The sequence below is a fragment of the Sander lucioperca genome, chromosome 2 (genome assembly GCF_008315115.2).
Source record: "Sander lucioperca isolate FBNREF2018 chromosome 2, SLUC_FBN_1.2, whole genome shotgun sequence".
NCBI lineage: Eukaryota > Metazoa > Chordata > Actinopteri > Perciformes > Percidae > Sander > Sander lucioperca.
In genome coordinates this window covers 17,612,865-17,625,882 of record NC_050174.1, presented here as the reverse complement: position 1 = coordinate 17,625,882, position 13,018 = coordinate 17,612,865, and the positions used below count along the sequence as shown (strand labels likewise).

Here is a 13,018-nt window from a genome sequence, read left to right as displayed (position 1 = left end):
AGCTCCGCCACATTATTATCAAACCACCTTCAGGGCTCGGTTGTGCGTTTTCCTCGGGAGGTTTAGCTACCGCTGCCTAGTTACGGAACGTTGCAATAACAGCATGACCTAGCTCAGATACTACTCATAATATGTGACTTACATGTCTGTTGCAGCTCCGCTTTGGTTCCCGTGGAGCACATCGTTTCTTTCTTCACATTATTCGCTTTAACTTCCTGAATTTGTCCTCTCTGTTTGACTCCAGTCGTCCATTTCAACGAAGGCAAGACACAGTTTTGTCCGGAGAGAGAGCTGTAGCCTACCTGTACCTGTGATAGCGTTTGCTATGTGAAAAATGTGCGAGTAGGTAACAAAATGTTCAGCTGACTTCCGGCTGTCTTAGTCACTTTGTACCATTGGCTACACCGCTGTCCAACGTAGTCACGTTTTCTTTTATTACGTAACCTCAATGCCATGCCGCACCCCTTCTATTCATTAAATGATAAATGCATGTTAACAAACCCTTTGGTTTCCACTGTTTATCAACACGTATAATGTCATCCAGTGATGTAATTAATAAAATATGATGGTCAGAAAAAAAGGAGTAAGTGTCCAAATGTCAGACTGAACTACAGAAAAGTGTGTTACTTTATTTTATTTTAACTTCAACTACTTAAACCAAAACCAAGTACAAAAAAGCAATCATAGACATCAAACCAATAACAAATGCTGCATAGTCTACTACGATTTAAAAAATATAAATATAAAATATTTATATTATATAAAAAAAATTAAGATGGATGTCCAAGTATGTCCTTTCAATCATTATTGTATTCCCCACTGCCTTTAACATTGTTATGTTACACTTACATCTTGACCAATCTTGTATTTATTTTTTATGTTTTGTTTTATAATTTTACTGTTTTATGTCCATGTTGTAATTTATTATGAAAGCACTTGCCTATGCGTGTGAAATGCGCTAAACAAAAAATTACATTGCCTTGTAATATATATATATATATATATATATATATATATATATATATATCTGTTTTAAAGAGTCTTTGAGTTCACTGAAAAGTACTGCATGGATTATTTATTATTATTTAAACATAGAACATTTCCATTTGAAGTGATGTTGCAGCCATTAAAATGGCATACTGGCTTTAGACATCTTACTTGGAAAAGAATGATCACTTTGAATTAAGTGTTGTCATTCACTTCACACAATTTTAGTGCTGCAACTAACTATTGTTTTCATGATAGTTACTGAATAATTTTCTGTAGATCAAGTAATTGATTATTTGTTTAATAAATTCAGCTCTAACTACTCTTTGTCCAACACTGCGTTACAGTAAGACCATTTTCGTATTTCTTCTCTTACAGGCTATTGCTACCATTTTTGGATGCCGATTGCCAGTGATTTCACTCCCAGATTATAGTTTAAATATTTACTAAGAACAGTCATACCCAAAATATTGTTATATTACCGATATTGACATACTGAGTCAAAAATCTAGTGATATTTCTCACTCTCGCCATCGCCCCAAATCTCATGTAAACTTGATTTCAAGAAGATGAACATGTTTCAGTTGTTTTTAACCTTCATTACATCATACACACATGAGACGTACTGACAAAACTCCACCACATTTTTAAAATGGTTCCAGTCTAGAGTTGCATTCTAGACTGCGATAGTCATAGATTAACTATGACTATCGTAAATGCTATGTGCACGAGTGGGAATGTACGTAAATCAATAAGTTATGAATGACCAAAGCCATTGTCACATTTAGTTTAAGCAGCTTCATTTACTGCACATATCTCAACATCAGAGCAATATATTCAAAATGCTGTACAGACAAATCAATCATAAAAACATGCTTACAAAAATTCAAAACCCTGTTTAAAAAAAAAAATTACAAATTAAGAGAGCTGATCTTTTTTTACACGTGTCCTCCACCGATTCTGTTCACATTGTCATTGGGAGTGAATAGTATTAACCTAAAATAAAACACTTATCTCTAAAACACCCAATACCTAAAATGTTACAAGATCCACAGGCTCTTCTCTCTGTACAGTATCTTCCTGCTGCTGTGGGCTTGTGTCAGCTGTTTCTGTATCCTCATGATCGCCTAAACAAAGAGGTACATTTTTACATTACCAAACATTTTTACGCCTTCATTACAAACCATTAAATCAATGTAAAACTGCCTTGTTGAGGTCATACTTGATGGGATCCGATGTATCTGGACGAGCGTTGTGTGGTGTCCGTTGGTTAACGGAGGCAGCCGGGGAACGGCATCTTGAAAGATCTGCTCGTCGTCGGAATCCACCAGACTTAGCACGTCTCCACTGTCCTCCATTTGCCTAGACAGCAGAAACATTATTGGGACATTAGAGTGCACCTGCAGGAACTATATAATAAATACCTGAGACAATTTTACACTAGCCTAGCATTGCAAGACAAATGCGCAAATGAAACATGAGCTTGCAGATTAGTCTGGCTCTCAGGCTACTTTTACACAGCTATATCATCTAATCTTTACTGGTAAAAAATATATATTTTATTTCATCTTATTTTTTATCTTATTTATTATTTCTAGTATAGTTATATTTTCGGTTTGTGTGTGAGTGAGTATGTGTGTATGTCCTTGGTAACTTGCTACTTGTAACTGAGTAATTTCCCAATGTGGGATTAATAATATCTATCTATCTATCTATCTATCTATCTATCTATCTATCTATCTATATTTATATATACATGTTCTGGGAATTATTTTGTGTTGTGTCCAAATTCCAAGGAGTTTTAGTGAGGTTTCGAAAATGTCGTGCACATTGGAAAAGTGATTAAATTAAAAAGGTACCCTCTGGACTTTTTGATCACTAGTAGCAATATGGAGCAACATTTTTAGAGTGGGTCCCTGTTTTGTACCCTGTGGGACAAGGACGCCCGTGCACACGATACACAGTCGCACTATTCAACAGTATTAACATAGCAATTCGCCGACAAAAGCAGTGACGAAGAATACAAACAAGCAAACAAATCTGCTCTGCGTGTTTTATTGCATTCAACACATTAATGAGGCCTCAAGAATATACACAATGTGTTTTGGTTAGAAACACTGAATGTAAACAATATATTGTCGTTTGACAAGAAAAAAAAACTTCACTAGGTACCTTTAAGTTTACTTAAAGATGCCAGTATGCAAAATAACTGCTTGATGTTGACACATTTGTCCCAAACTGCAGAGCACAATGGAAATGTAGGAGTGTATAGACATGAGAGTGGTATCAGTCTTCTCAGATAACGCAAAAGAAAAGCAAATAAGCATATTCCCCAAAATGTTTAACTAATCATTTAATAGAATATGCCTTGCAGCTGCATAGCATTATGGTCTATTAAGGCCACAATAAATTCAGGAATTGACATTTGTGCTTCTTTTCGGATGGATTTGTGATTACTGAACACTGGTGTCAAATAGTGAGACAAGAGAGAAGCTCGGGCTGCTTAATTCAGAGATCTGATGTTTACTGTTGCAACAAATGAAATTTATTTCAATTTTAGCTTTAAAGATAGTATTGTAACATGACTAAATGGTGGAACGAGCTCCCCATTGACATCAAGACAGCTGAAAGTCTACACATCTTCCGCCGCAGGCTAGAAGATGATGGTTATAGTAAAAGCAAAAAAACTCGAAACTTACAAGTTGCACTAACATGTGGCTCTTTGTAGTTTGGCTTATGGATTTGAAGCGTATGTACTTCTACGTGATTCTTGCTGTTCTGAGTTTGTACCTTCATGGTTGAATGCACTTATTGGAAGTCGCTTTGGATAAAAGCGTCAACTAAATGAAATGTAATGTAAAGACATGAGAATGTCTGCACGACAGTTGGCCAGGTGTTTGCAGGAACTACTAAGCAAGATAAATAAAATGAAACCCAGATTGCAGTACATGAGATATTTTGAATCCCTTTCCTTTAATGGTTTGGGTGTCTAAAATAAGCATGCAGTGCTAATTAGATAATTAAATGTGAGATACTCACCCAAAGCCATCTCCTGAAACAAAAATATGCAGAAATTGTGAAATTAGTATGAGTGGACTTTTGATGATTAATAATTTTTGTCAGTTCTCATATACAACTTTACAGATACCGTATATGAGATTTTAATCTGTGCAAAGAATGATCAAGACATAGGTAAAGAGGAGCTTTCGCTGAATGCGTTTGTGACTTCTGTGCATATGTTGCAAAGATAAGACAAAAGTTACCCAGGCAAATCCGGTGTCGGCTGGAGTAAGCGAGTTTTGCTATGATTGTGGCTGATCCCACAATCAATGCAGCTATAAAGACACCGATGATCGCTCCTGTGTGTGCAGAGGAGGCTGTTGAGACAAAACAAGACGACAGGAGAGGATTATGATGCGGAAAAAGGGTGGAGCAGCAGGTTTATCAGCATTCCAGAGGTCGAGTCAACACCTGCAGGGACTGGCTTACTGTTTAAATCTCTGGTCCCTTTATTTGTAGTGTGAACTGTATGTTCAACTCATTGTTACTTTCTCTGACATTAACACTTTCGTTTACATTTTTTTCTTAAATTTTATCCCATTTACAAAAAATAAATAGCATGCACATTTTAAACAAATGATTGATCATCTTGCAGCCCAAAGCCCAAAGCCCAAACTCACTCGTCACAGTGAGGTAGACTTCCAGCTCGCGGACAGCGAGTGGGTTCTCGCTGCGGCAGAAGTAGACGCCTTCGTCGTCCTTGCTGATGTTGAGTATGGTCAGCTTGAAGACGGGGCCTTCCACAGACAGGACGTACTTGGATCCGGGAACAATTACCTCCTGCTTGAGCCCTTTTCTCCACGTGGTGTTTGCAGGGGGGATGGACACGGCCTCAGTGCAGGTCAGAGTTAGGCTGGTCGCCTCTATAGTTGTGACCAGCGGCTCGCCTTCGGGGTACGGAGGTTCTGGGAGAGAGGGAAAAACATTGAACGGTTTTCAATGTAAACACACAGTAAAAACATGATTTGTCCAAAGAGTCAGTACTAATAAAGGTTTACATTATTATTCTAGTTGCCCCCAGTGGGAATCAAACCCTTAATCTTATTTGACAGAGGCACACCTTGTCTTCAAAGCTTTAGAAAACATCAAAGAATGCAGATAAGCTAATGCAAGCTTATAAACCGTCAAACACTTTTGCATCATATCATGGTTTGCGCAAACCCGTTGTGTGAGGATAACCCTTACACTTACTTGTGACTCACTTAACTCTCTACATGACCTGCATGCAACACTGTGTCCTCATGGACACACTTTCAACTGTGTCTGTCTGGCTGTTTGTATCCCTAACACTACTTAAAATCTAAAGGTAAACTAGTTATGAGGATATTAATTATGAAATAAAAAATCCTGAGGCCACAACCTCAAACAACCTTAATCTTAATTATGTTACAATTAGGGCTGCACGATATGAGGAAAATATCTAATTGTGATTATTTTGACTGATGCTGATTGCGATATGATTCACAATACTGGAGGGAATGATTGTTTTTGTATCAGTATTCTCTTTTTTCATTGAAAATTATTAACATTGAAAGAAATTAAAATGATTATAGTGTGATTTTTGCGAGGGTCTGTACTAAACAAAGATTTTTTTCTTTAGTCTGTAGGATAGGATTTGTAGGCCGGGACATCTCTGCATCACCACAATACTTAATTCAGAATGGTTTGACACATATTTTGCCATTAACAAATATTGCACCCCTCCCCTGCGATTTGGATATTGCACTACTCCATATTGCGATTTTGATACAATTGCGATTCATTGTGCAGCCCTAGTTACAATGAAGTTTATACAATATGCTGTGATTAAGATGTGGAGAGAATGGCAATTTTAGCCAGATTACGGTGCACTGTTGTTTTGACATAGGAACATCTGAGCCTCAGATAGTCAGTACATCCGTTTTCCTGGGTTGTGACAGTCAAACAGTGTTAAGCTTAGTTTAGCTAGATAATACACATTGTGACTGGAATTTGATAGGTAGGGCTCGTCTCCTGCACTGGGGGAGGTACATTTGATCAGTAACTAAAGTATGCATTACTCACAATGTTCTCCTGCTTCAACAAAACATATTTTCTCACGTGCTTCTTGTGGTGGTATCTAGTCTTGGGTTTTATTTGTCCACAGGACATTCCATCAACAGTTTTACAGGGACTACTTCTTTGGTAGAATTTGTGTATGGTATCTACCCATGCATACAGTTTATAACATTGGGATTTGCATGGATTTATCTACTTTGAAGCTCTGAGATAGTTGTTGATATTTGATTATCTGACCTTCTGACTTAGCTGAATGGAGCTAAGGATTAAAATATTTGTTTTGGTGTTTGCAGAATTGAAATACTACTTCTACTACTTTAAAATAAAGCAATAATATTTATTTCCATAAACAATGATAGGTACTCTGGATAGTCCACAGATCTGAGCTGTGAACAGTTTTCATTGGAACTTCTTTCCACCAAATAAATAGTCCCTATGAAAACTGTCCAGTTGTTAATTATCCAGAGTAACAGGGACACTTTAGTGGAGAGAGATGTTTCTCAATGCTGTGAAAATCCTATTGACCTCCATTTCAATGGAGGCACAAATCTCAGAGACGGATATCTGAAAGCCTCAGCAAATAAACCCAAGTTGACCCTAAACTTCCTACATTCCTAGGCACCATACTAAAGTGCCCCTGTTACTCTGGATAATTCACAAAGCTCACTGCAGACAGTTTTTACACGGATAACCTTTTTGTTTCTTGAGAGAGATACTGCTGCTAAAAAGAAAAAAATATATATTTTTCAATAATACGAGAACCAAAAACTAAATTCTGTCCTCCTAAATTGTACTTGTGGTGGCGGCTGAAACAATCTCAAAACCTGAATACATGAAAGTTTCTGCATTGCTATATTCAACTGGTGGTTAATTGAGACAATGTGTTTGATTTTTTATTTGGATGAACCGACCCTTTAAATTGACGTAAGGTCAATACTAAGGATATTGACTGGAAGTAAACATTGTCAACAATCTCACTGAAGAGTGTCAGTGTGGCTCTGAAGTGGAAAGCACATAAAAGATTCAGCAGTTGCACATCTCAGGATTGTTAAGAGGCTCATTTCACCACAACATGCTTACTGAGGGTAAACGAACACGACTTCTCTTTTCCCTGAGCGAGTGCTTGGTGCTGGGCCATGCACCTCAGCACCTGCCCGTCTGACAGCATTGAGCGGTTCATCGTCACTGACAGGCTGTCCGTCACCTCTGATGCATAAACACTTTCTTTCCAGCCAGCTCCGTGGTCACCCTGGTCTTCCCCCCAGCGTAGCGTCGGGGGAGGATACGCTCCAAACCAGGTGCAGATAAATTGGACGTGGGAGGCGTCATTTGCTGGTGCCCACATACACTCAGGGTGTCTGTCTGGGACATCTAGTCAGGACAAAAACATCAGTAAGAAAATTGGCAAAAACTATAGAAAGCAACGGTGTACTGTGATTGCTATCACTTAAATATCAAGCAAAATTAGGGCCATCATCTCTGTATGTGCATTCATTACACTGGTATTTAGAATATAAAGGATAACACACTGTCATGAGCCAGAGGTTTATCGGTGTTTTAAGCCCCCAACGTCTAGGTTGCACTAGGATTAGGCAATGGTTATGGTTAGTGTTAGGGTTAAGGTTAGGTGCCTTGAAGTCAACGGTCGCAGTGCTGCCTGGAAGGAGACGTTGGGGGCTTAAAACACCATCGAACGACACAGAGGCTGGTTTGAAATCAGTAAAGTATCCCATTAAGTGTACGCTTTATTAGGCTCTGTTGGGGCATAGCTCTCTCTCTCTCGTAGCCCTTTCACGGAGCTCCCGCAGCTCTTCGTTCAATAAACTGTCTGTACTTACAAAGTTCTCAACGCTTCGGTTAACATGTAGGGACCCTCATTATGCTACCTTTGACGTTTGGTGATATTTTGAGCCTTTTTAGTGGTACAAAATAGTGATTTATTTTTACTTTCCCTGTGCCCCGAATACTAGCGTTGTAAGCTAATCAGCGGTCCGCGCTAGCTTCTTTCAAGCTACAAACACAATCAATTAGCATGAAAACATGTCCCAGAGAACGACAGAGTAGGTACACATCCGTTATTAACCCCTAGGTTCGTTTTGCGCCGGAATTGTCCTTTAAGAATATTTTCACCACTTTACCTTGCTGCCAGACAGCCCTTTCCTACAGAGAACTAAAGCAGCTATCTATCAAAGCCACCAGACCCCATTGACTAAAACAGTAATTTTAGCTTGCAGAACACAGGAGTTGCTGTTCTACCGCTGCCTCGATCGGTTGGTTGCTAGTCTAACGCTGTCTCGATTGGTTAGGTTTTTTTTGTTATAGTCTGACTTTGGTGAATCTGAACTAAGTATTTAGTTAAGCAAAACAAATGCTAGCTGCTAGTGTATGCTTACATTACCTACGTATTATAGCAAATGCCTCGGTATGAGCCAGCCAGCCCAGGGGGGCCTATATTATTGTGAACATGATTATTTATTAATAACAATCTATTTCTATTGGAATGTGAATATCACTTTCATATTGTCATACTTGATGACCTTTTTATCAAAGCTTTGAATATGGTTGGAGCTTGCCTTATTGTAGAAAAGTCATGCATCAGTGAGTAATTGTAGGAAGTCAGCAAAAATACATGAACTGTGTTGAGAATTCAGGAAGTGCAACCCAATGAATGAAAATAACCACAAAAATAATACTTTTTGACATTTAGCCCTTTAGTCAGAGAATACACTCTGGAGATAGGTCTGGCAATGCTGGACTAGTCAGAGAAGGGTATTCTGGGTATTCTCCCAATGGTACTTACAGTATACTAACAGCTGTGTGCTCTTATTGGCTGCCTGATGAGAGACGGTGTTGTTAGCCCTGCAGCTGTAAACTCCCTGAGCCCTGGGCTGAATGTCTTCTATCCTGAAGTCCAGCCAGGATTCAGAGTTTGAAACCAGCGAAACCAAACCATTGCTGGATGAAGCTCCTCTGAAGGTCCAGGTCAGCTGCTGAGAGGGGTACGAGGAGCCGGAGCAGTTAAAGAAGACGGTCGAACCCCGATAGACGATGAGCGTCCCGTTTGACAGGGCAGTGGCTGGACCGATGGATGCAGATATATTTACTGGACCACCTGAAAAGAGTACAAACAGTGCATTTTTCTCAGGAGTATGTTTGTAATGGGTAAAGGGTAAATCATTTGATTAACTGTCCTAATATTACTTTAAAAAAAAAGAAAAGAAAATCACATTAAAAGCACATTAATTTACCAACTACAACTAATGTGCCTTTTCCACTACAACAAATGTGATAACTGATTAATTGTTAAATCATTCATAAAGAAAATTATATTGTTTTTTCTCTGTTCTATATCATTGTTTTTGACTGAATATATTTAGGTTTTGATCTGATGGTTGGATGAAAACAGGCCATATGATGATATTACTTTGTTAAAGTTGTTAATTTTTTCTCTCTTTTCTTACATTTTAAAGACTAAATTAGGACTTCATCTAACAATTATTCCATTCTAGATTCATCCGCGCATTATTTTCTCTGGCATATTATAGTTTGGTCTATAAAGGTTGGTGTACTTCTTCAAACAGCTTGTTTTGTCCAACCAACAGCACAAAACCAAAAGACATTCACTTTACTAACTAAAGACAAAGAAAAGCAGCAAATCTTCACAAAGATGGAACTACATAAAATCAGTGGTGGAGGAAGAACTTAGATATTTTACTTAAAGGGGCTGTACTAGAAATACTGAGAAAAACTAGGCTGGGATTGCTTCCACACTGCTCTCACAGACCATTCCCAAATACGTAAAATATCCACGTTTTTCACGGCCATATGCCATTAATCCACTATATCTTTAAAAAATTGCTGCGATATTAATGTTTTGAATGTCAAGTACAGCATTAAAATAGGCTTAAAGTACTAAAAGTAAAAGTACTCATTTTGCAGAATGGCCCACTTCAGAATAATATGACTGGATGATAATTATTGATGTATTAATGTGTTTATCACTTTAATGTTGCAGCTGGTAAAGGTAGGGCTAATTTTAATTACTTTGTATATTGCTGGGTAGCTTAAACTATATTAATATATCATAATATATTTGTTTGTTTTTTATTTTGTGGCTAGTAACTTGGCCTAAATATGTTAAAATAAATGAAGTGGAATGAAAAGTGCAATATTTGTCTCCAGTGGAGTAGAAGTATAAAGTAACATAAAATGGAAGTAGCCTACAGGTAACTCAAAATTGTACTTGAGTACATATATAGCTACATCCCGCCACTGGGTAATGTTTGGCATGTTTACTTAAAATCAAAATGAATCATTATAAACAAAAAAATAAAATAAAAATTATATATATATATATTACTTTTCTGTCACTTGATTTATCAATATTTGAAATAATAATTGATAATGAAAAATTATTGTCAGTTGCAGCTTTAAGTATCATTTTCTGTTTGTGTCTTGACACACTATATTCATCGCACTATATGGCCACCTGTTTCCGTGTGTGACTATTAATGTGGAAGAACCAGTTTGTGTTGCTGCTTAAAAGGAACTTTAGTGAACATAGAAACCGCCCGGATCCTCATACTGGTCTCTTTACTAAACATGATGAGCATTCACTTACGGGTTACTTGCAGCAGAACACGTGCGTGAAAGGTGTTGTTGCCTGGCAGCGTGGAGCTGCACATGTAGGTGCCCTCATCTCCAGGTATCACCCCCGTTATGCTCAGACTCCCATCACGCAGCACTTTGAGGCGCTGTCCGGCGGGTGAAAGGTTCGGCGAAGAACCGCCACTTGTAATGATTTCTTGTCTATTTTTCATCCATGTCGTTAAGCTCGGTGTTTCATTACCGATGTCGTAACACGGAAGTAGAACGATGTCGCCCGGTGCGGCTGTCAGGGCCGTTTCGGTGGAGTCACTACCCGAAACTGCCGCTTTGACAAGAAGAGGACAAGAACAAGAAAACAACGTAAGCAGGATTTACAGACTCACCTGTGTTACCTGGCGGTGGCTGTGTGGTCACAATAGGCTAAATTAAAAAAAAAAAAAATAAATAAAAAACTCACCTGTCGCACACAAACACAGGTGTAGAAGCGCTACAGTTGCGACTATCTCCATGATAACTCCCCAAAAAGCTACATCGTCTTCAATAAGTAGTGAACAAAAGGGCTTCCAGTCCAACCTGTCTGACTAGTATACCTGTGTGAGCCTGTCTGTAACACACAGCGGACACCAGTCCGAGCATTAGGCCTATATAAACCACAGCAAACACACTACAGAGGTGACCAATCTGACATAATGTGACTGCTGTCCCTCTGCTGCAGATTTGACGGATCTGCATTGTTTACTAGCATGCTGATCCGGAAACTTTGGCACGAATAAACCACACCCTGACCTCACCTTGTTAAAGGGACAGCAACATAATTTATTTTTATTCTATTATATTCATCTTATTAATTATTATAGCACGATTATTATTAATAGTAGGCTTAACCTATAGCCTATTATAGTATAGGCTACTCAACATCAGCTAAAACACTGCATTTCCCTTTACTTTTTCCTATCATAATTTATTGCTCTATTTTTGAAGTTGTCTGGAAAATACATTCTCATGTTTGTATACAATAATAATAATAATAATAAAGGCCAAACCTATATTATCAAGCTAATATAACGCCTTTACAAAACTGCATTAGGACAGATAAATGTTTACTGCAATGATATTAATCATTGAGCAGTGTTAATACATTTTCCTCAGACATTAACAACCTTTGTTTTACAGATATGTAAAGGTTTATCCGGCTCAACTGTTCATTCCTGACCTTGGAAACAGCAGTTGAGGAAACATTGTACTCATGTATGTTCAATTTCTCTTTCTTTGTTGCTGATGAGATTGTGTGATATATGTTTTTATTACAGGACAGTAGCAATAGATTTAGCAAGCTTTAGCGTTTTACCTATAAACCATGTAGCCTATACTAGGCTACTATGGGCTACATTTAAGCTGACCTTTCTGCGTGGTATGCAAATCAACTGGCAGACTTTTGAAACGTGCTTAAGTTGTATAGGCCTAATTGTCAATGCTACATTATCAAGCAAGGCAACCTTTCCAAATTTTCATAAATATATTAAAAAGATGTATTAATTACAATCTAAAACACACAAATTGTACAACTGTGATATAGCCTATACATAATCTGTAGTAAATAGACTAAAACAGGTTTAGCAGGTTTAACCAGAGTAGATAAAGTGGTGATTTGGTGAAGCTGTGGTGCTCTGAATGGTCATATCATCTGACTTTTAAAATTGGCCCCTAATTGAAAAGTTGTTTGGATTATGGCACAAGGGATGGTAATAGCATACGCTGTGTAATGTGGTTTAACATACAGTTAAAAAATACATGTATAACATTCTGGAATCTGGCTCATCAAGTCAAATGCAAAGCATGCTGGGAATTCTAAATTAGTAGTTTAATTACGTGATGTAGTAAATAAATAGTTTACTAAACTGAGTATTTTCAATGAGAGAGTATAGGGACTGTGAGTGTTTAAATGCAATTCAGATCCATAATAATGCCAGAAACGAATTTAATGTAGCCTGAGTGTAATTTCATTTGCTGTTAATTTAATTAGGCTAAGCCACTAAATATTCAAATCAACATTAACAAACATATTCACATACAGGGACAGTGACAAAATCTTATCAAATCTGTGTTTATGTGAGTGTGTTTTGAGGTCTGTACTGTGGCATACATTTAAACCAAAAAGCCATAATAATAGGCACCATTCATGTAATACAACTTGCTGCATCAAACTACTACAGCCTACTGATGACCACAGATCACAGTTCTATAACACCATTGATTAATGATATTACATCTTAAAAAGGAGGAGTACACATCCTCTGCATTAAGGTAAAATATTAATCAATTTACG

General features: G+C 37.7%; 2 protein-coding genes across 5 annotated transcripts in view; both read right to left on the bottom strand.

The window, feature by feature from the left end:
- The window catches only part of wsb2 (WD repeat and SOCS box containing 2), a 29,086-nt gene that overhangs the window by 7,170 nt on the left and 8,898 nt on the right, over positions 1-13,018 (bottom strand). For 2 of the 3 annotated variants that reach the window (XM_035994369.1, XM_035994367.1), the window contains exon 2: positions 143-291. In XM_035994369.1, the coding sequence (XP_035850262.1) occupies positions 143-182 (40 nt within the window). In that variant the 5' untranslated portion in view covers positions 183-291. Of the gene's footprint in view, positions 1-142; positions 396-13,018 lie in introns of those variants that run through there. The other variant, XM_031305409.2, reaches the window with a different exon arrangement.
- On the bottom strand, positions 1,019-11,440 carry vsig10 (V-set and immunoglobulin domain containing 10). Of its 2 annotated transcripts, XR_004895641.1 has the most exons (10): positions 11,150-11,440; positions 10,706-11,017; positions 8,885-9,196; positions 7,165-7,455; positions 4,668-4,952; positions 4,251-4,364; positions 4,027-4,039; positions 2,210-2,349; positions 1,563-2,114; positions 1,019-1,507 (listed from the first exon to the last, which is right to left on the bottom strand). XR_004895641.1 is itself a non-coding variant. In XM_031305406.2 (9 exons), the coding sequence occupies exons 1-9, from the start codon at positions 11,199-11,201 to the stop codon at positions 2,020-2,022; spliced, it is 1,614 nt and encodes a 537-aa protein (XP_031161266.1). In that variant the 5' UTR covers positions 11,202-11,440; the 3' UTR covers positions 1,019-2,019. The 2 variants fall into 2 exon arrangements, 1 of the variants encoding a protein (XP_031161266.1); XM_031305406.2 differs by having other exon boundaries at positions 1,019-2,114.

What these genes read in the sequence shown, in the direction of transcription:
- vsig10 (XM_031305406.2), bottom strand. Translation starts at nt 11,201, where the DNA reads ATGGAGATAGTCGCAACTGTAGCGCTTCTACACCTGTGTTTGTGTGCG. An exon ending in TGTTCTGCTGCAAGTAACCC is followed by an intron (nt 9,197 to 10,705) that starts GTAAGTGAATGC and finishes TACTCTTTTCAG; the next exon opens with GTGGTCCAGTAAATATATCT. An exon ending in GTCGTGTTCGTTTACCCTCA is followed by an intron (nt 4,953 to 7,164) that starts GTAAGCATGTTG and finishes CCTCTCTCCCAG; the next exon opens with AACCTCCGTACCCCGAAGGC.